The 27,313-nt window shown below is 31.3% G+C and overlaps 1 protein-coding gene across 1 annotated transcript in view; it reads right to left on the reverse strand.

Annotated features, from left to right (window-relative positions):
• loaf (low-density lipoprotein receptor domain containing lost and found) overlaps positions 1-27,313 on the reverse strand; it is a 402,792-nt gene that overhangs the window by 27,749 nt on the left and 347,730 nt on the right. The window contains exon 2 of the mRNA XM_085955582.1: positions 5,700-5,923. Coding sequence (XP_085811708.1) covers positions 5,700-5,923 — 224 coding nt within the window. The remainder of the gene's footprint in view (positions 1-5,699; positions 5,924-27,313) is intronic.

A 27,313-nucleotide genomic window follows, 5' to 3' on the forward strand; every position in this document is an offset into this window, starting at 1 on the left:
TAAATAAAAGAAATCAGGATTTAGGACCAAAAATCTTATATTAAACAATATTTTTTCCCAACACTCGCGTATTTGTACTTGGCTGAAGATTTTACTTCCATTGGGTCTATTCTATACAAAAGGCGGCTATCAATGGTAGTTTATCATATTTATGTATTGAGGCGGCTAATTGTTACAATAAGTGAACCGTTTAAACTGTCAAAAAGTTGTTTTAACAGCCCTTCTCTTGGCTGTTTTTACTTTTAGAGCGAAGTAGCAAGTTTTGACAATTTCTATGTATAAATTATTGAAAAAATTAACCTTCTCGATATATAAACATGTTAAACTACCGTCGATAGCCGCCTTGTGTATAGAATAGACTCATTGAAGAATTTCTTTCTGCTGATTAATGTATTGGTCAAATTCAGCACATGAGTATACTCGTATCATATTGAATTGAACGAGAAATTCCGATTTAATTTGTTTATTTTTTAGAAAATTTCTTGCATCTAACCATTTTTAATTCATTTGAGAAAATACCCGTTTGGTATAGCAATTAGATGTTGGTATGCTTAAAATAGATGAAATTAATTTGTAAACACGTGCACATGCGTCAATCGCGTTCGTTTGTCTTAACTTATACGTCTTATTTTCGTATTTGTTGAATAATCGTTAATATAGCTGTCCCGCGTGGGACAATCAATTTTTCCTTAAAATGAGGGTCGTCCCACTAAAATTGGGACGTCTTGCAATGCTAATCAGGACCCACAAGGCTGTAGCCTTGTCACCGTAATATTCATAAACAAAATCATATTATTCGTCATGATGCATTAATAATAATACATATTGTATGGTTTTGATAGTCAAGTTAGATATCATTAACTAAAATAACGCAAAAATGAATATATTGCATTCAAAAAATTAACGTTTAATCGACAGTAGTTATTCAACTTGTTTCTACTTTGAGTAAAGTATCCATGGTTTATCTTTTGTACTTTTTAGTTTTGCTGAGTATGTGATAACTGGAATAGTTATCGTCTAATTCCTCAAATAGTCGGCACGTGCGTGCTACCCGTGCTCCTGTATCGCCGGTGAAACATAGCATCTTACAAGGTTCCAAAGATCTCGACCTCGGTAGAGTGGTACGACCGTGTTATAAACACTCGAGTTTGCGAGCGGACGCGTTAGAGCTCGGTGATTGAATTGAGCTGGACATGTTCTGGATGGTCACAGTGGTTGACCCTCCGTAAACCTACTGATGTGCTACAAAATTGATTTACGCGTTTTGTGTCGTACACGGTGCGAGACACGAGACGTAGCGATGTACTAAGGGAAGTGGCGCGGCCTTGTGATTGCTCTATGCTTCAATCTTGAATTGTGACATGGTGACGTCATAGTAATATATAATATGTAGAGTATACTTTTCATAACTTTTCACTTTTTCTGCACTTTTTACTACACTGATTCGCCTTTTTGCCTTATTATGTAAATATTATGTAAAAAAATATGTTTCGAATATATTACATCATTTTCATCCTAAAGCCGGGATGAAGAGGCAACACATCTGCTTAAATATATTTTTATTATACTGTTTACACGATATATAAAAAATAATTGTCCACAGTGCCTCATAATTGGTTAATTTGAATGTACCGTATACTCCTATAATAAATATATGGAATCGTAGTAAGTTTTATGAAGGACTTTTGTTAAAAGCTAATGAAATGTTAATGCTTACTTCTTACATATTTTTATTATAAAGTTAAATATTCTTTGGTGTATACTTTATACAATATTCTTACTATGGAATGGTTTTGTTTCTCTTCAGGTTTATTTGGTTTGTTAATGGCGCCATTTGAAAATCGACCAATATGTAGACAAGCCATCCCCCAAGTTTCCAACAACACAAATAAAATAATATCCAACAAGAATATACGAATAGAAGCTTTAATTTGGTTCTGGAAAATGTGCATTAAAGACAAACATTATCTTTTCAAGAGTTTCAGCATTTGCTTAGTCATGATTATTTATAAAATCTATATATTGCTAAAACTTGGTATTTGTGTTGATTTTATAATAATGTATGGCAACTATAAAGTAAGGTTAGTTTTATAAAATATCATAATATTTACATTTTGATAATAATGGGCGTAAAATATAATATTTTGGCTGATATAGCTTACATAAGCTCTGTTAACAGAATCTTCAATCTATAATCAAGTATGCCTATATTTTACTAAACAGATCAAAAAAATCAATACCCACAGTAGAAAGTACGTACAAATAAAAAATTATTCATCCTACCTACTAAAATACCGAATTTTATAGATACCCACCAAACATGTTAAATTATGCTTCTTCCAGACGGACATTTGTTTTATTTTTCCGATGATAAAAGTTTGTACGTGCATTAAAACCATTTAATCAGAATTTGTATGTAAATTAGTATTCCTCTTTCACCGTCACCTTATCTTTATAATATAAGAGGATTTTCTTCAACATGAGATCTATGGTAGAAGTCGATTAGTTAAGCGGATTATTTATATGGGGTCTCAAAACACTAATTTGCTTATTTCAAAATTCGAATCATTTTTTTTTCATTTGCTTTACATCTTCTTAGTATGCTATTAGCTATAGAAGATCTACCAACATCATACCGGTCATTGTTCTATCCAAAAAAATCATTTTTTTAACCTTGTCCGATCCTAAAAATATCATGTGGGCCTTAGCGGGAGGGTGTTGTATTAATAGATTTTTGTCCGTGGGCGATCAAAATATGGTCAGTAAAATAAATAATAATACATTATACAGAAAACTGATATTAATAATGCAATAAAGCGAAAAAACTGCAGAAAAATAACTTAAGTCAGTTGATTTATTATGCATTTTTTTCTTTTCACATAATTTGGAAAACCCTGTGAATAAACTCACAGTGTTTTGGGGATGAATTGTTGGGTTGCTGGAGGGTTTTCCCCGAGGACTTATTATGTGGAAAGCGAAGCGTCTATCTGAATCGCATCCAGACTACAACGCCTTCTTAAGATGTATGTATATTCTACTTTAAGCATTCAAATAAAACATTCTCTTATCGTACCCATGTAGGTACCTATATACTTTTTCGGCGATAAAATAGGCCCGCAATATGAAGTCTGTCAATATTTCCCTTATAAGTCATAATATATACTTAACATAATTTGTAAGTATATAAGAATAATTTGAATTGAGAGTTTACTAATAATTAGATTGAGGGTGGAAAGAGTACATAAAGTTTGGTAAAAAAAATAATAATGAACAAAATTAAAAGATTAAAACTATGGAAGATACCTAATGGATTTTTTTGTATTCTATTTCAGTATTTTAGCGACCCGAGATTCGCCTGTCTGTATCTCACATACACTCAAGAGCGGACGTGCTCAGCGTGGGTCAAAATGGAGCTTTTTTCTATTTTTAAAGCATGATCCTGGACATTCCTTAAACGTTGTAGATAATATTTTTATATAATTTTGAAGCCTATTATCCTTTATATTTATTATAAACATTTGATGACTGCATAAAGTATTTTATTACATAAAGTAGTATTCTTTTAAACCTCTCTCTAATGTTTTAGAATATAGTCATATTTCAGTACATAAATGTGCAGTGGTGTTAAGATTTTTTACATTTATTAATTTTTAAACGGATTTATAAAATCATCAGTATAATTTATATTGTCATTATTATAGTGAAATATTTACGATAAAAAATTATATTGATAATCTCTGTGATCCCAAATTTGACAATAATTAGGCATTTTATTATTCAAAAATTGGGCAAGGTTAACACATTTGAAGATAATTCTAAAGATATTGATTATAAGCTATGTTTTTGACCATTCAAGTGTAATAAACATCTTATGAATAATGATTGCTTTATAATAACTATTGACCCAAGAATAAGGTAGTGTTTTTTTTAAATACGCCATTTCTTTTGGCATTCCCCAGTGGTTAAGCTACAACATACGGCCATAGACATAAATTGACAAACTATAATTGAAGTAGGGAGTAAAATGATGTTAACGCGCGTGTTTGAACATGTACCTAACCGATTTTTTTTAAACGGTACATGTTCGAACACGCGCGTTAAAAATTAATAAATGTAAAAAATCTTAACACCACTGCACATTTATGTACTGAAATATGACTATATTCTAAAACATTAGAGCGAGAGGTTTAAAAGAATACTATTTTATGTAATAAAAATACTTTATGCAGTCATCGAATGTTTAAAATGAATATAAAGGATAATAAGGGTTCAAATTATATAAAAAGATTATCTACAACGTTTAAGGAATGTCCAGGATCATGCTTTGAAAATAGAACAAAAACTGCATTTTGACCTACGCTGAGCATGTCCCCCTTAAGACAGTTAATTCTCGATTATATAACGAATTAAAGTGAAAACAATATTATTAAGTAAAGAAGTCGGTAGAAAATTTTTGAAAGTATTTGAAAATATCGTGCATTATCAAAGATACCCAATATTTTATAAGCATATTGTTAAGAAGTTTAATCAGGAATTGTTTCCCGATACTGAAAACCTAGTTAGTTATGCATGCAACAGGATTCAAAATTCTAACTGCTTTTTTATGATTTCCAACGTATACTTCATGGATTTCTGTGTATAAAAGGATGTTATTATTTTCATAGCGACTTATCTAGTTTGAATATTTTTGCCTGATTTATTTACCATCAGACACATAAATGTAAAGAAATAATAATATGTATAATATATATTGACTATACATAATTTGAAAACATCTCATGCCTTTTCCATTTTCGACTAGAAAAAATCTTTTTTAGAAAAAAATATGACACCCGACGAGACTTGAATCTGTAACCGTTGGATTCACGCCGGTGTGTTTATGTATGTTTATTGCTTAATGTATGGAGACGTTGCCAAACAGCTGAAATGGAGATGGGTGGGGCACATTACTCGCCGAAAGAATGGGCGCTGGACAAATGCCGTCATCCAGTGGTACGCACGGGGCACGAAACGCCCACAGGGTCACCCTAAAAGCCGGTGGATTGACGAACTAGTAAATTTCGGCGGAAATACGTGGCAGCGAACGACACATGACCGAGAGAGTTGAAAGAAGCTTGGGGAGGCCTTCATCCAGCAGTGGATTGACCTCGGCTGATGATGATGATGTTTAATGTATAAAATGTCACTTTATCAAATTTAATCTTGTGAATTATTCGTTGAATAAAACAAATAGTTATTTAATATATATTGAAATATTGATAAATCAATGTATTATTTTTTAGAACATTTTTTTTTATATAGAATGATGAAAATAGTTATTATTATATAATATAATTAATATATAGATAGATAGACATGAAAACTAAATTAATATAATATTCGTAGTAAGTTATAATATATTCAAATGAAATTTTAATGAGAGTTATATGGAATTAAAATCATTAAAACTTGTGAATACTGCAACTTACATATGTGCTCATGTGTTCCGCTTAGGAACATTATTTTAAATTTAATATTAAGAACTATACTGTCACCGTTACTGATTGGCCCATAGATACGACGTACAATAATTACGGCGTGGCCATTTAGCTGATTTAGCATTTAGCAGAATAATTAAGGTGCAGTTTCCGAGGCGTAATATTGTGTACATTATAAGAATATATATTATTTAAGAATTCAAAATAATGTAATCATTATACCTTGTGGGTTCCAACTGCGTGAGCTCCATCGTAGACCAGCAAGTGATCATTGCAGTCAAGTTGGAGCATGTCGAACCTCAGCATGAACCTCTGCAGGATGGAGTGCGTCTGGAAGGTGATCACGCAGTCTAGGTTCCTCTCGTTCTGCGACCATAACACTGCTCCGTCTATCTTTCGATACAACTGTTGCAGGAAGTGGTTCTTGCATAGTGACTGCATATAATCTGAAAATAAAGTTTAAAAAAAAACAAATTAGTTTTTATTTCAATATTTTAGATTTTTTTGACAATTTGACAATGATCTACTGATATTGAAATAATCTATGAAATAATCTAATCATTAATTATATTAGAATAAATCTGGTTTTGAAATTCCGATTGTTAGTTTCAAAGTCGATAATCTCCATATCCTGCCATTTTGAGATAGTCATAAAAAACCTTCAAGCACATTTAAGACTGCTAATAGAACATTAGATTCTTTTGGAAAACATAGTACTAATAGTAAACAATTGAAAAAATCAATAGTAAATTCAAATTAGCTTAACCCTAAAATAGTTTAACTAATAAAAAAAAATCATGTTTAAAGTAAGTTTTAAAATATTAAAAAATGAATATTAATTGTGTTTTTAAAAGCGTACATAAGTGAAACGGCAAATATTTTTCAACAGTATGTGGGACGTAATTTTGGCCGCGTTGCCAGTCGGAGACAGATAGTAGAGGTATCCGCACGTCGATTTGTTTTGTCATGGCGTCGGATGAAAATATTCTTAAGTCGTGTGAAGATGACTAAAAAACTTTACGTGTGTACTTAAAAAAGAAAACATGTTAATGGATATACTATTATTAGTAGTAATATTACAATAAACATAACGTTAAATGGACGCATGTTGGATTATTATGACAAATTATATTTCGTTCGGCTCGCGTCATTTGCATAATCCGCGCATCGCCTGGTCACGATCTTTTTCGACCATGCATCAGCTGAAGTATAGCCTTAAGCACAACAGAACTTGCAATTGTAACATAAACTAAACAAAACATTAACTTTTAGTTATTTTTTATATTCTTAAGATCAATACATGGTACCTATTAACATATGAAAATGATTTCGGGTATATTTATAGCCACCGAAACCATTTTGATGAAACCAACCATTTTGACGAAGCGCATTATGGACGTCCAATTTTTGGTCACTTTTTCGACCACTGCTGGCCGTATTTCGCAAATAAGATGAACAGCATTGGCTTTCAAGCCCTACAGGAAATAATCCAGAGGTGTCAAATCGCACGACTTAGGGGGCCAATTTGAGTCAATTTTTTTGAAAAAGTCGATGGTCACGGTCGCCGTATGGCACCTAGCACCGTTCTATTGAAACCAAATCTCGTCGAAATTAATGTGAACCATATTTAAAAAAAAAATCATTGATCATGGTCTGGTAACACTCATTGTTGATGAAATAAGGTCTGATGATGCCACAAACGTGACTTTAAGTATTTGGAGTCTGAAGAATCTCTTCTGGATTTTTGGTCTTACCCCATGTGGGGCAATTTTGATTAATAACAAACCCATTAAGCTTAAAATGAGCCTCATTGCTGAACGCAATTTTGTGGTATAACAACGACAGATTTTCAAAGTAAATTTAGATATTTTGGTAGCGTTGTTCTAGTGTGACTCTATTAATGACAGTTTCCAGACTATACTAATCATAAATATCCAAAAGTGAGCGCAGTATCACTGATCGATTTGACAATTAATTAACCCTTTCGTTACTTATATCTAAGCAACAAAAAAACACCCGTTTATTATTGAAGGTTATGTATATAATATGCTAATTAAATTTTATTAACTGATTACTATGAAAATTCGATCAGGTACTTTTTATGTAAACCAATTTTGGAAACAATTCAACAAATTTAAACTTTTCGCCTATGTATATTTAAATAAACGAAGATTTTGTCCCATCTTAATAAAGTCTGCTGTTAACTTTTCTTGTTCTTTTTAATTGCATGATAAAAAAATTAAGTATCTCGGCCTGCGAAAATAACGGAAGAAAAAGAGCGTAAAGGGGTTTAATTTACAATGTAAGACTTTTCGAAGGGGGAGTCCCGATTTTTAAGTAAAATTATGTCATAAAGCAAAGAAACACTTTAAAAGCTAAGCCTAGTCCCTCGACCTAATTAATAACTCCCCAACAAAGTTAAAGTAAATTTATTCATCTTTGATACTTTCCCAAACAAGTTACGAGTAATATCAATATTTTTTTTATTCGTTGTGATTTTTCGCCATTTTTTTTCCTGCATTATAAAAAGGTCGCGCGTTATGCGTCAGGGTTTTTTTTAGATTAAAAAATAATATTCAATAACGGTAAAATATACAATTAATTCATATTTACCTTTTAAAACCAATTTCTCATACTAAATAATAAGGGTCTAGGACGATTCGGCGCCGGGAAAACTGGGCGCCACGCAATCGAATGAAATTCGAAAATAAATAGACGTTCGTGAATTAAGTATTGGCACCTACTTGACAAATATATATTTAAAATATTATATTATTATTTAATACTTGGTGACAATTTAAATATGCACACGTAAATAATGATTTAATTGTGCATATGTTTAAGTTACAACGAGAAGGAAGTTCTTTTATTTTTATATAAAGCCTCAAGCATAATAATTCTTAATCCGCAATAAAAAGCATTATGGAGCAAAATGAATTAAAACTACCTAGTAGTAGATAGAAACTGATTAATATTCCTCGTCTACTTTCTATATAAAATCGTAACGAACGTCTATTTATTTCATTCGACAATGCGGCGCCCAATTGTCCTGGCGTCCAGTTGTCCCATTCCCAATAATAAACCGTACTAATAATTTATGAGAATGTGACAGTTTGGCATCAGAACATATGGATGATTCACACATTGTCACCGATAAAGATGATTAAAATCGACAAAGAAATACGTTATTAAGTTACGACTTGAAACAACAAACAGCCAATTGGACATCACTAGAATATCCTAGACGTACTTATTTAGTTGACTTTGTATATCTTAATTAAGTATCTACCTAATTTATTTTTTCTTTTACAATAAGAGAATTAATTATAAATTATGTATGTATTTAATTTTGATTGTAAATATTATCCATCACGTCTCATATTTTAATTTATGAATTTGGTATAGGTACATACCTAAATAAGCCTTGAATTTAATTACCCAAAATATAGAAGAAACTATTTCTATTTTAACCATTTTGTTCGCGAAAGAGATAGTGATGGGTAAACCGCCAATTTATTTTCTACGACCTTTTCGGGGAAGTTCGTCTTACTAGGGCAGTTTGATTGACATGGTAAATGACATATTTATGATAACATTATAATCAAAACTCTATACCAGTTATTTTATTTTATTTTGTTCTTTTGTTTGAAATGTTCTTTAGTCTGTGTTTGTCAGATCGTTAAAGAAGTCTCTCTTAGTTTTTTTAAAATGGAAAAATAGAGATTTGTGCTGGAATATAACTATGTAAATAGAAAAAGACTACCAATTCAAATCAAATTAAAATAAAGATAAAGTTTATGTTAGTCTAACTAAACGATCGTTGAAAAAGCTTTACTAGCAATAGGTTCCGTGTTTGCTCAGTTTTAACCAAAAGCGTTTTGAAATAGATGTTTCATTCAAAAGTTCAAATAATAATTACATTTTTTTAACCGATTTATAAACGTTCATGTGCTTTAAGTTTACTACTAAACACTTGATATTATAATTGTCACAAACTTGACACAGCGTTTCAACGCTTCAGAAAAAATAAGCCAAGATTTTATAGAGGAAAACTACTGACGCCTGTATACGAGAATGGAATAATTACTGTCGGCAATTGTGCTTATTTAACGCATTCGCTGCTGAATAGATAATTAGATTTTAATTGCCCCCTTTAAAATGCACGTTAACTACATCGATCGGCCGCCTGGTTATTACGCGCCGTGTGCGTCTTCCGCGTCCAAAGTATTAAACTGTCATGACAATAACTGTTTACACGTAAAAGTGCTGACTATCAATCCAATCTCATTCTTCAAGGATAAGCGAGGCGCGAAGTTGTCATTTTATACTACTATCTGACAGGTCGTATTGAAAATCGGAGCTCAAAATGCGTAGCTCATTTTTTTGCCGGCAGGTTCGCTACGATCGCTCTACTGCGCAGGCGCAGATTGAAAATAATCTTACTGTCTCATTGGAAATTCGGAATCTTGCTAACTGCAGGATAATACATGTTTCCACATACATTTTCTTACTGTGCACAGTACATCTATGACCATGTAAACGGGGTATAAGTATTTTTATACTTAAATTATTTCAGAGTGTCAGAAAATATTTTATGATAAATTACCGCATTTGACCAGGAAATTAATGACGTTCCATCATGTCAGTGCACCAATTGACACAGCGTCAGTTGTAGTTTAACAATCACACACATCGCGTTTAGCATGTTCTTTTCTTATTACAATGTTTGACTTTTGGTGATTCTCGAATGAAATATATTTTTTCGTGTTATTAAATTATTTAATTATTATTTTTAAAGTCGACAAAACGTTTATTAAAAATGGTGTAAAGGCTTTCATCACTAACCAAAATAAATCGATATATTAAAATAAACATATTTCGGTAAGTATTAAGCATGCCATAAGGTTGCCAGAGTAAATTATCTAGGCTCAAAAACATGGCCACACCGGGGACCCCAGTATGAGTAGTCAAAAATATCATCGAATTACTTGTCAATGGAGTTTTGATTTGAGTCAATAAAATTGCGTTTAATTATTTGGTGATCTTTCCTGTTATTAGTATTTGAATAAATAAAAAAACAAATATTGAATATTCTTTTTACAATAGAACAATCGATTCAATTGCAATACGAAAGAGTAATTGACTATCGGGTGGTAGTCGTTGATGTCTATCTATATTTTTATAGCGGCGTTGTAGCCACAAAACAAATTGGATTTCTAGGAATTGTATCGAATTGCAGCAATGTAACGGGAAAATCTAAGTTAAGTGCTTGTACACACGTCCGGGAAATAGACACTTAGTTTCAATATGGCAGGTGTTTCCTTAATAAATTCAATTGAAAGTATGAAAGCTATAAATTAAACTAGTCTTTTTCAAAAACAATTTAAAAATTTACAGGTATAAAAATGCAAATGATTCCAATATTTATTTTTATAAAATTTAACTCTCATCCGATACTTTTAAATTTATTTTAATAGCGGCATAATATTGAACATTTTGCCATTCCTACCTTAATATACATGGCGTAATTTGAATTTATTCATTCTTTAATCTTTTATTTATTTAAGGAATTAACATCATATAAAAAATATTTTAAAAGTTCACAATGTACTTTTTCTCTTAGATATGCTTACATACTGTAATTTAAGTGCTAGAAGATATCAATATTTGGCCACGTATTTTTTTCGACTTATACGTGGTGTGAATGAGAACTCTGCCATTGGGAAATCGGGAGCATCAGTTGTTTGTTCTCCTGAGGAGCAGAACTAACCTACAATTGGTGATGCCAATTGGGAGGGCAATAACTCTGTTTAACCAAATCGCTTCGGATGTTGATATATTTCATTTACGTGAGGATGAGTATAGGTGGAAGTTATTTTATAAATTCTTAAAATAGGGTCTGCTTAACTCATCCGGTGTACTTCCTTGTACCTATATAATTTTTTGTATTTACACATTTATACTGTATAATCTATCTCTTTTATTATGTACCTAATATTGTTTTAATAATATTTCGTTGTTTCTAAATGTCATGTTGTGAACGTCTTAAACTTATAATTTGCAATGTCCACAATATGTAAAATAAATGAATTGAAATTGAATTGAAATACAAATGACTCACTATAAATGACTATTTTTATCAGATTTATTTCTGCAAAACAGTGGTAGGTATTAAACACTGGTATTATATTAAGATATGTTTCCATAACAATACCTGTTCTAACAGTGTACGTAAAATGACAAGTTGGCCATATTGTATAAAATATCTGGCAAAATTTTGCTTTGACAGAACAGTAATATCAAAATGTTGAAGGTGATCTGAATTCATTGGCGTACAAGACAACTTTTAAATTTATTAACATTTTAACACGAGGTGATTACCAAGACACGTAACAAATTTAAAAAAAATAACGTTCCTTTAAAATTTTATGATAACATTAATAATATTCACTATTAGGCTCCACAGTGGAGTAGTTGATGATGACAATAAAATGAATTCAAATCTCAAACTCAATGAATCAAGTAACTGAGAGAAGGAAATTTGGTGAAGAATTGTGATCCAAGAACGCCATGAAGCCAGGGCTCAAAATGGACCGGAACGCACCGGAGCGCCGTTCCGGTTCATAAAATCCACAAAATTATCACTCCGTCTCGTGGAAATATTAATTTGACCGTCTGAGCTAGATATTTCATATAATAAAAAAATAACACTTATTTTTATAAATCACATTTACAATTATTGTAGTATTATAGTATAATATAGTTGATATTTTCGTAAAATTATCGAGCGCTCCGGTTCGTAAAATTTTCCATTTTGAGCGCTGCATGAGGCATATCATTAAGATGTATATGTAAAAATGACAAGAAATGCAAAATTTAAACTTTGAAATAATACTCGGCACTATAAGATACACGTATTTACTGAACACCAATCAAATCAGGTGATTTTTATAGACAATTGATATGTTGGTCAACATTTTGGTACCTATTTTATGGGGTTCTAGTTGCAAATTATCAAGTTTAAGTAAGCATCCAGCACCATAAAAAACATTTCCAAATTGAATATCAATAAAATCAGATGTACAAAATAAAATTTTTCTCCGCAATTTTAGAATTTAGGTTCCTCGGTAAATTTTAAAGAGGTTAAATATCTAAAAAAATACCCTTAGAACATGCCTATTTATCATGTCAAATTTCATGCTTTCATACAAAAGTGCATACTTAATTCGTTATGCACTATTCCATGCTATGGCGTTGGACCAAATTATCTGTAATTATACAGCAGCTTGTAATATAGGATGATCAATGGTATCGTCAAAGGAAAAATGTCACGTACGAGCTGGAGTAACATCATCAAGACAGCGATTGAATTAAAAATGATTTAAGTATCACATCAGCGCAGGTTTGGTCCATATAGATAGAAGAAGACTGTTGATGACACTTATAATTTGAGTGGTCTTTATTCTTAGTACTGAGACAAGTATGTATATGAAGAGAATAGTTTATATTCCTAAGTATTTGTATCCGGATTATAAACATGCCATGGGCTTCAAATAGCGTACCGTCTTATAAAGTCACTTTTAGTAGGTATATCTAATAAACCTTTATGAACAAAATAATGATTTTCATATAATTTTATTTTATTAAACCTGATAATAATATGATTCGGCAAACGCCACTGTTAAAACTCGAGGGGTGAATTTTTCTGTTTAGTTAGTAATCCCTCACCCGAGTCTTCAACACGGCGAAAGTCTCTCTTCACGCAAATTCATTGAATTCGGGGATGAAAGGATAACTCTTACAAAAAGCTCACCCTGTGAATGCATAAATGCAAGGGTATTTAATTTGTTTCATTTCCTCCAGGATTGAGCCATTGAAATAAACAACATTATTCTGTTGATAGATAGATATTCTTAGAGCTCTGACAGACAACTTCTCAGGAGATGCAGATATACTTTTATTTGGACATAATTGGATTCAATTTAACATTGGCCTTATAACATTGACTTATCTTATACAGAATCCACCTTTTCGTAAAAAATATGAATATTAAAGTATATTGAGATTATATGGATACTATCTGTGGCTTTATCCAACTGACTTTCTCTTAGGTATGCTTACATACTGTAGTTTAAGTGCTAGAAGATATCAATATTTGGCCACGTATTTTTTTCGACTTATACGTGGTGTGAATGAAAACTCTGCCATTCTTGGTAGTATTGACTTGTGTGTCCCTGATAACTATTTTAGAAATCTGGAGCATCAGTTGTTTGTTCTCCCGAGGAGCAGAACTAACCTGCCATTGGTGATGCCAATTGGGATGGCAATAACTCTGTTCAACCAAATCGCTTCGGATGTTGATATATTCCATCGACCTGAGGATGAGTATAGGTGGACGTTGTTTTATAAATTCTTAAAATAGGGTCTGCTTAACTCATCCGGTGTACTTCCTTGTACCTATATACATTATATATATATATATTTTTTATTTAAGTACATATTTCTACTGTAGAATAAGTTAATATTGATCTATCTCTTTTGTTATCTACCTAATACTGTTTTAATAATATTTCTTTGTTTCTAAATGTCATGTTGTGAACGTCTTAAACTTATAATTTGTAATGTCCACAATATGTAAAATAAATAAATTGAAAAAAAATCGTTAGCAAAATATGAAGCCATTATTATTTCAATATAAGTATAATTATTTTTTAATCCAGATACATTATGCAATGTTTTTGTATGTGTAACCGAATATAACAAAAAATCTGATTAGATATGAATGCAAAATTCTATTGTATATTAAATTACCAATATATTTTCATGGTTTTATGGAGGTGGATTATTTAATTCAAAACTCATATTACCTTTAACATCAGGAGAATACAATGTATCACTGGGTTAAATACATTATTAGTATATTACTAATACCTACCTCAAAACTGGACAAGGCACAATAGTTATAATATCTATAATAATTATCTTTAAAATTACATTAGCTTTGCTCTTCTATACCATAATAATTATATTATTATTGTTGTTAATATTCTCCACACACTATATTGGACTAAAAAAATTGTCATTCGATTTTTATTTAAAAGGAAAAAGTATTGTTTTAATTTCTTGAAGATATATAAAAAGCGTGTAGTCTGAGTATCTCTTTGACTATATGAAATTTTACTAGACCGTATGTACTCGTATATACCAACATCGCATATATTCGAATTCATTCTTCAAATTCAATTTTAATAATGCACGCTTACAATAAGATGAAACAAGCGTGGTTATATTTAAAAAAAATGTTCTGTGTCTATAACTAACTAATAAAATGTATTTTCGATTATACATTATCACTGTATAATGAAAAAAATAATACAATTCCCAAAGAATGAGTATGTAGAGGTAGAGACATACGACCTTAAAGTAATCATCGAATTTATTAAAAAATATGTACATTCGAGACAGTCCAATTTTACAAAAATGATTTCAAATTTTGTACTTACATTGAAAAATCAAGCTTTTAAAAATCCCTTAAAATAAACTACAATAAGTTGTAATAGTAAATCGTTTCTGAAACTAATATTATAGTCTTATCTCTATATCCATAAATGCGCTTTTCCAGCCCCTGTTTTCCCTTCACAGTGTGTATATACCCAAATGAAAATGTTACGTTGGAAATGCTGTACAAACAATTCACCCACGAAACACCTGTACATTATAATCCCATTTGTTTGATTAACAACCCTCTGTTTTATAGCGCCCCGTTAATGACAGTACAATGACGTGTTCATAATGTAATAGTTTTCATGTAACGCTATTGAGAATCTTTTCGTGTGTTATGGTTCGTTTTCATAATTCGTTATTTATTAGAATAGCTGAAATTAGTAAACTTACTATTTTTATATACCTATTCTTTATCGTATCCATAAAGAATATAGTGTTTACATGGTTGTAATAATCATTATTTTTCTAGCAATTTTTGTATTATCATTGCTTATGGATGTAGTTCAAGTGATAAAATAAATGATTCTATAAATATATTTTTTAATTCTAATATTTTTTTCCAAACAGTTATATATTATGTAGGTAGGTATTATAATGATTGAATTAATTTAACCAAAGAATTACCAGTTTTTTTAAATTAATTTAGAAAGTAGTAGAAAGGGTATTATGCCATTACATCGAATGGTCAATGCGCCATAATACATGATAGATACAAGTTATAAAAATGACTTAGTTACAAATAACAACCAATATAACAAGAAAGTAGAAAAGAAAGTATGTGCTTAATATGTAGATATTGAAGTAAAATGATGAAAAATAGGATTATAAATTTAATCAATTTAACACGTCTACAAACATTATATAGTTAATAAATAATAAATCAACCTCGATGGTGCCATCAAATAAGATAATTGCACAATACACAGCATCGTAAACTATCACATCCGTCCTGCGACGGGGTATCATGAAAACCTTAGAGTTACGAGTGATATTGGTGGGAACATGAAAATTAATATTTGCCAGTATAAACGGATTGTAAATGAACCCACGAAGAAGTAAAAAAAAAAAGCTTTAAAAGAGCAATCACTCTTCGAGTGGACAAGGATTGCATTGATAGCATACTCATAAGAAAACGATTCGGAAAATTCATTTTATTATTATTATTATCATAAGAAAAGAAACCGTATGTTCTTAAGTAGAGAAATCTAAGAAATCTATCTTTATTTCAAATTTTAAGCCATTCACGGATAGTACACTAAAACAAAAAAAAACGGCATCTAATTGGGCGACACGATTGTTTTTATTGTAATTAGCCATACATCTAACAGTATACCATTATTTACCTAGTGTATTTTTTATTTTGATATAATGTAAAAGTACTTGTATAAATAAATATGGCTGACGGTTCGGGGATACTAACTGCGTGAGTATCAGAAAATGTTAAAATATTTAACTAATAATAATGATATATAATATGATGAAAGTTTTTCCTTTTTACATCACTTCAGTGTCGACCGTTCTGTATAGTGGCTTCTTCTTTGAACATGTCTGCCTCTTAATTGGCGAATATGGATTCCACATGATGCCTTCAATAATCCCTGTCGCTATCCAGTCTTTTTGAATCCACCCAGGTCATGCCAAATTTTTTTAACTCCACCTTATAGACTTTATGGATGGTATTTAGCGGCTTACCAGGATGTCGGAATCCGGTTAGCTTGAAGAACAGGCAAGTCGGGTATAAATTCTCTTGAGCCATCAGCAATACTTGGCTGAGCAGGTTCCAATATCGCCTCTTTAGCTTTAGAATAATGCGAGACTGGTTGACCCACTCTCTTATTTCCTCATAACCTAGTATCCTGCAAAGCCAGTAAGTACATTTTGGAGTGGCCACTGGCTAGTACCGTTTCAAAAAATTACGTTATATTTGTTCATAAAATATTGTTATGCAGTTACAGTACCTGGGTATTTTGTAAATTGACTAATAATACTTTGACGGTAGCATATTATACTTTCCTATGAAGTATAAATGTACATTCATTGGGAACTTTAGTTTATAAAGCAGATGCGATGACACAACACTGGCGGTTGTTTTGTAAATGGCTATAACTTGTTTTTGTGTGATATATTATTAATTTATTACACATAACAATAAATTTAATAATACTATCAGAAAATCTAATTTATTTCAAACTTTCATTGATTAAACATACATAACTTGAAAACACCTCAGATATATTATACCTACTAGAAAAAATCACATTTGAAAAAAATACGACGCCCGACGGGATTTGAACCAGTATATCCACTGGAATCGCGCGAACTATACTTCCCGTCCTGTAATTCCAGCATTTCATAAAAACTGTTCAAATACTAACATAATCTAAAATTAATAATTAGTACGAGTCTTGATCAAAAATTGAAAATAATATTCAAATTAATACAAACATCGATTTTTAGGAAAAGATATTTTTTGGAAAACTAAACACCGATTCTATAAAGTCATAACTAGGGAAACTTAATAATGCCGTTACTAAATTAGGAAAGTTTCTGAATTATTTTTGGCAGTTAAATTGGCGGGTAACCGTAATTTCTCATTGCTTGTAAAATTTAATGGGTATCCTTTTTTGGGAAAAATTTATTGTAAAGGAGCGATGTCATAGTGATTTTTCACTATTCATTTCAAAACGGTTCAGTATATTGTTTATAACGGTTTAACAAATGGCTATCGCTAAAGGTTGGTGCCACATAACTATTTTTTTAAAGTCGTTTTGAATATTATTTTGCTCGTATGTAAAAATAGTTGTAATAAAAAAATATATATTTTTTAAATAGGCTCAACAATACGATTTAGAACTTAGCCACCTAGTCATGAAGAGGTAAAGTTACAGTTTTTATGATAAATATAATATGTTACCTTCTTGCTCCTAAGCCCGGGATTCGAAATTGATACCCACGACCTTACAAGCAGATACCTACGTTATTAATCGGCCATGACGAGTAAATACTTACACATTTTTGAAAACAAACTGTAATAAACGCCCTCGATAGCCGACGGTTTACGCATCGGCTAATAATGTCGTGGAACACAGGTTCAAATCCTGAGTCTGGCAAATACATATATTAATTGTTTTTTTAATTTGCTTGAGCAAATGACTAACATCATGGAACCCCATGCGATCTTATTAGGATCGGATATGGTCAAATAAAAATATAATCATTGAAAGAATAGCATGGAGTTATTGTGACTAGGCCAGGTAATATTATATACATTGCACACTTTATAAGAGTTCAACAATATTGCATTATCAAGATATGTTGCGTATTGAAATAAATGGCAATAATATGAAAGAAATATTACTAAATCAGACATTTTAATTTTTTGCGAAAAGGTTACCGCATTGCATTCGAAGATAGGTAATTAATAACTAGCACTACAATAGTAATTTGAAATTTAGTACTACGGCTTGAGTATAGTCGACCTTCCGTGGCAATGAAATACGCTGCATTTTATGGCGTTAGAATCTCGGCAGTTGATACAAGTGTAGCTCAACGGATATACTGTATTATAATAAAATAATTATTAATGCATGCTGATTGTGACAATAACCTCAAAAATGATGCCGAGCAGATCAAGCTAAAACAGTATTTTTAAACTGAAAATGTTTTGTACTGTAATGTACTGATGACATTTGTTTATTTCAGTCATGATGCATGGTGTCAAAATATGAATTATGAATGAGGCATTATTAAAAAAAATCTATTTCAAATATTATGTATTTAAAACATTATGAAAAAACAAGATAATATATGACATGGTATTAAAGAGAAAACCAAAGCAGCTAGAACTAGTACACACTATAATAAAACACAGAAACTGAAACAGAAAAGATATAGTAGATGTAGTATTTTGAATACGTGATGTGTGGCGACAAACATTCCCCTTTACAATTTATCACACGGGGGAGAACTTCAAGAAAAGTAAGTCCAGATAGGAGAGGAATATTATGATGATTGAACAATCTAAAGACTTCATTTCAATCTCGTTGTTCTAGGCGTATAGTATTTTGCCGATTGGTGATTTTTTAAAAGAAAATTTTGTCATTTCGACTTCATTCATCAATGAATGCACTTAGAAAAAATCTTCCAGTGTCACTAATAGCACCAATAGATTATGTATTTATGGAGTTAATTTATAGTACCTACCTATGTAAGGTTCGCAGCGTCAATTATCTCTACAGTTAGCGCAATATATTATATTATAATAAAATAAATCCTGTAACAGCTTAACTACATCTCATAGGCATTATGGAATGCACCATATAAAATTATATGAAAAATTTCAAGTTAATTTTAATTCCGTTTTCAAAAAACATACGTAGGTATCTATTTGTATTCTGCCCTTCTTAGGAAGAAGGCAGTAACTGACTCTCACACACTTTCGACATAAATGGCATCATGTGTTTTTTCTCAAACTTGAATTAATAAAAAACGGTGGTAATTTTTATTAGTAGGATGTTGAAATACAAACAAAGTAATAATAAACAAGCAGTAACTGCAATAAATAGGTGCAATTACTGCCTTTTTGCTAAAAAAATGTATTATTTTAGAAGATGTCAATTTTTTCACTAAGGATTTTAACGGTATTTTAGTTATAATACTGATATTAAAGTGAACAGAATATAAAGCTTTCAAAATTACCTAACGGATGGCACTCATAACTCAATTTCACAAATTTTGCGAGTTACTGCCTTCTTCCTTAGAAGGGCAGTATTACATATCTACGTTTTTATGTATTTTTTTTAACTCCAGACATTTTTATATTCTTATGTAAATGTCTTATATATTTGAAATTTGTTATATCATGATTAATTTAGGTATAAGTTTATCACGACCATGTCATTATTATCAATGTATTGTATATATTATCGTTTTAATATAACTAAATATGTATATACAGAATTTAATAGACATAAAATACCTACTTAAAAGAGAAAAAGTATGGAGTAAGTTCAATTTCACTTTGATCCGAGAGCAATATTTTTATGTAAGCATGTGCATTACGCATATTCAAAAATTCACTAAGGAACGCATTGTAATAAAAATAGAAATGTAGTGTTTCCATTATTTAAATTGAAAACAATTCATATAGTTATTTATTAGATACATAACTCGAAATATTTTATTATTTTAAATACATAAATAACCCTGTAAATTATATAAAAAATGACCACTTGTTATTGAACTCTAAAATGATTTTAATGTCAATTGACCATTTGCTTTCATACCTAAGTATTAGTTTGTGGTGTATCAAATTTATAAAATATTCATGTAACTAGTATATTGAATCCTCATTTAAAATTCAAGTTGAGTGGGCAGTTTTTTATTAATTCGTTTTATTACGTAGTGTATCTCATGTCAGAAAATATCAGTTTCGCGAAACACAATTTAACCGTTTGACTTTGATTATATTATGGATTTTAAGCTTTTGAGAATATAATGTTTCTGTTATGAATTGGCTCTAAAAGGTATAATAATTTATGTAAGTTAATCTAGGTTTAGCTTATCTACTGATAAATCGTATGATATTGGCTCTCCGGTACTGCTATTATAATATAGGTTGATTATACTGTGGAATAGTAGTTCTTTTTCACACTATCTATGAATGGTGATGGATATAGATCGTTATACACAATGCCAACAGAACCAGCATAGGGATAGGCACTTCGAATACATTTTGTATCAGATAGGAAAAATTCTGAATACATTTATTTATCGACAGGAATGGCAGAGATCGCTGTAAGGGCAAACTTTTAACAATGATAAAACTTGGCAACAAAATTTTTACAGCCACAAATGGGGTACCAGGGCGTAAAAATGTTTGAAAGGATGTTCCTAACCTAAAGCTTCACGAGCTATGGCAGCCGATTTATGACAGACACCGTAAGGGATGAATTATTCAGGCGGTCGTGCTGCCTTCGGGAGGGGAAGAGGGTTGTCGGGGCGGATGGAGGCTGTATGGGAGACGATCATGGGCATACTATGTCCACCTCACGAATAAAGCCGACGGCGGCCTGCCAAGCGGTGCATATTGAGGCTGGGAAAATTTATTGCAAATTCGACCCGGCAGACGTTTTTGAGGCGTGGAAGTTTTTTGAAATTATAAACAGTCAAATTTATTGTATCATCTTGAAAATTTTAGAATACAATTATTTATGTATGTTTTTTAGTAATATCACTCTGTAATCATTTAGTATATAATTGACATTGAATAATTTGGTTATGATCAACGTTTTCTTTAAAGTATGCACGTACACACTTGAACCGCACAACTGTTTTCAACCTCTCTAAACATACAAAGAAACTTTGTGGAATATAGTATGCAATACCATATCATTGGTGTCCCTAAAAACAACGAAAGGCCTCTTTACCCAATTTCATAAAGTTTCTAATTTTTTACCATCCCCTTGTTTATGAGTAGTATAAACTTTTATTAGGCTTGCTAAATGTACCGATGTTTCTTCACTTCAAAGCTTACAACATTTTTGTTTCTTATTTCTCTACTTAATAATAATGTTTTCATAATCTTTAAATGTTTTAATTTATTATTTAAACGAAAATTAACTATATTATTTGTCGATGTAAATTTTTTATTGGTAAGATGCCGAAAGGGAAAACTTGGATCATAATAAAATAATAAAAAAATACAATTTTAGTTTATTATGTAATTTAAAACAGAAACACAATAAAACTTACTTACATGGAAATACACTGAATGAGCTAAGAAAAAGAACAGTATTATAATAATTTATAAAACAACGTCCTCCTAAGCTCATAGAGAATATAAATATCCGACGCGATATGGTTGAGCACAGCTACTGCTTTCCCAATTGGCATTACCGATGGCATGTTAGTTTTGCGCTTTGAGGAAACAACAAATTGATGCCTCTGATTGGACACACATGTCAATACTACCGAGAATTGCAGAGGTCTTATTTACACCTCGTATGTTGAAAAAAATGTGTCCAAATATAGATATTTTCTAACTTTTTATGCTTAAGTTATATATTGGAATTATAATAAATTCATAACTCTGTGAAAATGTAATATTATTTCTACCAGAAGTTAGTTTCCTGACACATCTTCTTGTTGGAATTGTAACATAAAAGACGTGCAATGTTCCTTATGCCTCATCGCCTTCCACAAAAGAATCTTTTCAGGTTATTTTTTGTCTGTTTTCGCTCTTTGATTGCAGCATACGCTTTTCAAAATAATATCTTCTTCAGAAAACTGAGAAATATCTTCGAATATTTCTACACTTAAAAATAATGTTAATATTAAAATATAAAAATATGTTAATATTAAAATATGTTATGATTGTCGGTGGAAGTTTTGTGAGACTATTAATTCAATCAGTATCAATACATTTTTAATAGTTGTGATTAAATTAATTTCAATACATTCCACGTTTACTAAGTGAAATATAATCATGTTTATAATATTTATTAAACTTTATATAATCGTATAATAAATTATTTTTAATGTATATTCCCATTAATGGATTGGTGGCCTGGGACAGACCCGGGATATTTTATAGTCGATTGGCTTAAAATTTAATTATTTATAATTACAGGCCAATCCATCCCTGTATAATAGTGTATATTATGTATATGGGAAAAATCGTGTTATATATTATTATGTCATAGTTAATAAAAAAAAATACACTATTACCTAAGTATAAAGTGATTTAAAGTTTCATTTATTCAATTAGTTTCATTTACAGAATTAAATATGAGCGAGTCACAAAGTTCTTTGTTAAAAATATGCAGTTAAATTGTAGGTAGGTGTGTTATGTTTAAAATTATTTTATAACAAACGAATAAGTTGGGGATTCACCGTTATAATGGAATTTAATACCCCATTTACACTTGCATGGATCTACTACTGATATTACGTATTATCGCGACCATAACAAGAAAATGCAGGTGTAAACACGTAATCGTGCAAGTTGCAAAATAACATGCATGGAACAAAAAAAATCAGAAGCTTTTGAATTTTCGTGTGACAGTTGGAATTTGTGAGATATATCTGCGCAGTAGAACGAAAGTGGCGAATCTGTGCAAAAAAAAAGAAAAACGAACTAGACCGCGCAAATCATTATTGGCGTTTACCAATTTTCACAACCGGTCAAAAAGCACCATTCAATGACAACATCGTGTCTCGCTTACGCTTGAAGAATGAGACGTATATATTATAATTGGCCAGACAATCGACAGCTATTATCGCGACAGTTTAAAATATACACTATTAGTGACAGTAAATCCATGCATGTGGACAGGCGCTATATTTATACCTAATTAAAAGTTAAATGAGAATGACTTGCGCGCACTGAAAATTAAATCAATATTTTTTAATTGGTGTCAGTAAAGTACATATTTTAAATATTACTGGAACATTGTTAATAATAATTATGAAATTATAACTAATATATTATTATAATCAGCTATGTAGGTAACTATTTTTGACACTTCAGTGGTTAAACACGTGGGGATAGAGCTCCGCGACTTTTTTGTTTACTACACGAAAATTTTTGAAACATTCAACATACTGTATAAATCATCACGCAAAAATATAAACTATATAAATACATACATATCTCACGAATATTATTTCTAACATTAAATTAATAACGAAGGAAATGATTATTCCTATAGTATAAAAGTCAGAATGGGGTATTTTATAAACATTATTCTTTAGAACAATTTATCCAACACGATCATTATGACCTAATGCGTCGATTCATTGATACTACAATATAAGTTACATTCAGCAGAGTTCAACAACAATAATTGCCTCTTATCGCACTACACTGAGCGTGTCCGGAAAAGTGTATATATGCAGTTGGCTGTATCACAGTTCACCGTGAGATGTATCGGACACCAATAGCAGTATTAGTATTGAGATCAAATTCATGTATAAATAAAAAAATATGTACCTTCTTAATCAAAACCACCGGAATACAAGGAAATGATAGACGAAAATAGAAAAGGAAGTAAATCCGAAATATAGTCAGGTCGTATATTATATGGAGATATAGAATTACAAATTGAATATCTATTTTCCGAGTATCAATTTATAGGAAACTCGGCAAGGAGCTGACTTCTATACCCAATAAATTTTGCAAGGTCCTGATCCGTTACTATCTCAATCTCTGTATCGTCCCGCATAACATCTCATTGTACCGAGATTTGGACCTCGGAACATTATCATAAGTATTGTAACATAACTACTGTAACATACTATTATACCGACTGTTACGCTGCAAATAAAACTTGCTCCTGCATCCATCTTCGACTTCTTCGTCATCATTCTCAACACCATGACCTACGACATGTTGACGACTCCCACAGTGGTAACTCAATCGAACCCCACAATTATATTTACATACAATTCTGATTGATTCAAAAGTAGGTAAGTAAGTTTGTTCTTGTAACTATCAAGTTGTGCCTATATAATGTCTGACACTAATAACACCGATCAATATCTAATTAATGTTATTATTGAATTTAACAATAGAACATTACTGTCTGTAATGCGCTCTCAATTTTTGATCTCTGGTCCGGTACGAGACTTCACGGTAAACTATGATACGTACAATCAAATTTAATAGAAGGTGTCACTGCAATATAAATTAAAAGGCTTCACTTTTACCAACAGTCGTTCGCAACCCTACGAGAAGTAACCAATTTAGGCGGGCCATTTTGAAAATTATAAACCTATTTATCCAACCGGACCCTTGTCGTGGACGGCAAAGGGAGTCAACAGAAAATGATAAAAACTAAACAGGGTTGAAGCGGGACTCGGGCATTTTGGATAACTGTCTAGGACGTCAATCAACGGGATGTCCAAGTAAGCCAACAAGAAATATTTATTAAATGTATTTCATATCACAACAAGTTAGTAAGTGATAGAAACATATCGAAAGCCTGAAATGCTTAAATTGTATTATTTTATATAAGTGTCTCATTTAATATTATTTTTTATGTTTTTCCATGATTTTTTCTGTTATATTATTTTTTTCTTAGATGGTGCATTAGGTTTATTGGATGTATCTCAGTGGCGAAAGGTGGAGGTAAGCTGTTAAGATCCAACATAAATAATGCACACTCAACTTTAACAATCAAACGTATTTATTTTCATTTAACTAATACTACAATATGTAAATAGTGTTTGTTGGTTTTTAAAATTCAATTAAACCCCGCCTAATCCAAGCCATAGAAAATAATAGTCAAAAATCATTCGTTTAACTATTGTAAATATTTAAAAGTGTGCCTTTAAACCATAAATAATTTTAGATATTTTATACATAGAAGAATATTTTTTATCGATTATGGTTTGGTTAGATAAGGCTTAATGAATTTAAAAAAAACTAACCATCTGTAATATTATGTATTCTTGATTCAACGAAAACAAATAGGTATGACTGAAAAAGTGTGCACTATTTTTGTCGGATCGCCCATACCATACCTAAACTGTTATGGTTTGGTTTAGGCAGGGATTAATTGAATTTAAAAAAATAACCAGCCCCATCATCATCAGTATCATTAGTACAATGAAAACAAATAAGTATAACTGACAAAGCTTAGTGTGCACTATATATGTCGAATTTTAACAGCCTACCTTCACCCCACGCCACTGACGTATCCTACATAATCAACCATCATAGCCTATTTTTAGGTGGGTAATCCAAACACACTTAGTTGAGGAAGGTATACTTTGATATATTATAGCATTGAGGGGAGAGTAATACTACTAGCGGTATCTAACGGCAGAATACGATTAATACATTTATCTAATATTTCACATTTCAAAGTGCTTAAATTAATCAATGCATTAGAATGATTATATTTAAAAAATAAAGTAAAAATGAATTAATTTTAGAAAAAAACCAAATATAAAAATATGTGCGTTGGTTGAACATCCATTTGTATTTTAGTACATCGTATTATTTGTGTATGTTTATAATTATAACGTTTTTTAATAGTTTTTTTTGAAGCACATAAAAGAACAATGAAATATAATATATAGTTAAAAATCCCTCGAAATATTTTTTTTCTGGTACTGTCTAGTCTATTTCCTGGAAGCCAGGCGGGAATAGTGGGTAGTTTTCATAGCCGATTTTGGCAAAATTCATGAATTCAAGAATGATAATCTAAAGCCTCAATTACATTGAGCTTCTTTACGAGCTTTTTATTGGCGAATTTACAATCTGCCTGTAAAGTCGCCCAGTGGAATCATTGAATAAGCTAATAAGCAGGTTGTAAAAACTCTACCGAGAAATGTTGAAAACCGGTCAACTTTACACGCTACACGCCGGTGTGTGGGCCTACTGCGTCTGCGCAGTAGAGCGCAGTACCAACCTACCGGTAAAAAAACGAACTACGTTCCGTCAAAATAGTCGCTGGCTTCTGGCTTCTCAGCGAATGGAAAGTTTTGTGTGTAATCATCAAATCGCAGTAGCTGAATCGCCCGCTTTTAAATTCGCCAATAAACAGCTCGTAAAGAAGCTCAATGTAATTGAGGCTTAACCTAACCTAACAAATAATCCAGTAAATTGGCTATTTTTAAAAATTGTTTACAGCTGGCTTCTACTAAATAGACAAGAACCTTTTATTCATATCGAATAGAGCTTAAACATATGATCATAGTTCATTAGTCAGTCTTTGATACTGATCTATCTATCTGTAATAATGATTATCAGTTTCAATAGGTTTTTTTTTTTATTAGGTATGTACTATAATGATTACCAGCCCTGGTCGATGGCGAAAAAATTGATAAAAACGCGTAGGAAAAGTGAGCGAGCGAGAGACGACAACCGCGAAATCTTTCCGATGGGTCTTTTGTTATTGCTCCGGCAGTAGGTTCTTTTTTTGTCGAGAGAGGGTGCTATTGTGAGCGCTCTGTCCATTGTATGGGGCCTTTTGTTCCGGACAGCGGGGACGCGAACCCGACGCTCGGTCTTAGCCAAGCCCCCAACCCTCTCCCTACGATGCGGGCCTCTGGACTATGGGTAACCTCTTTCCGAGTTCTTTTGAGCTCTCACTTGCAAGTTATTTCTCTGTATATTTCAAAAACAATAAAAGCGTCACTTTTTACAGTGAATTTATAAATAATTATTTTATATTTTCCATATCTTGCGAAAAATATTTTATACTAAATAATATGGACTCATTTTTGGATTTTCCTACTGTGAAACAAAAAAAATGTAAACCACATTATATTTAGCTGGATGGTGGTAAATTTAGCCAGCCTGTGCAAAAATTATTTTACCTAAT

The sequence above is a fragment of the Rhyacophila brunnea genome, unplaced genomic scaffold (assembly GCF_057557595.1).
Source record: "Rhyacophila brunnea isolate RB1 unplaced genomic scaffold, BYU_Rbru_1.0 scaffold_5, whole genome shotgun sequence".
NCBI classification, from domain to species: Eukaryota; Metazoa; Arthropoda; class Insecta; order Trichoptera; family Rhyacophilidae; genus Rhyacophila; species Rhyacophila brunnea.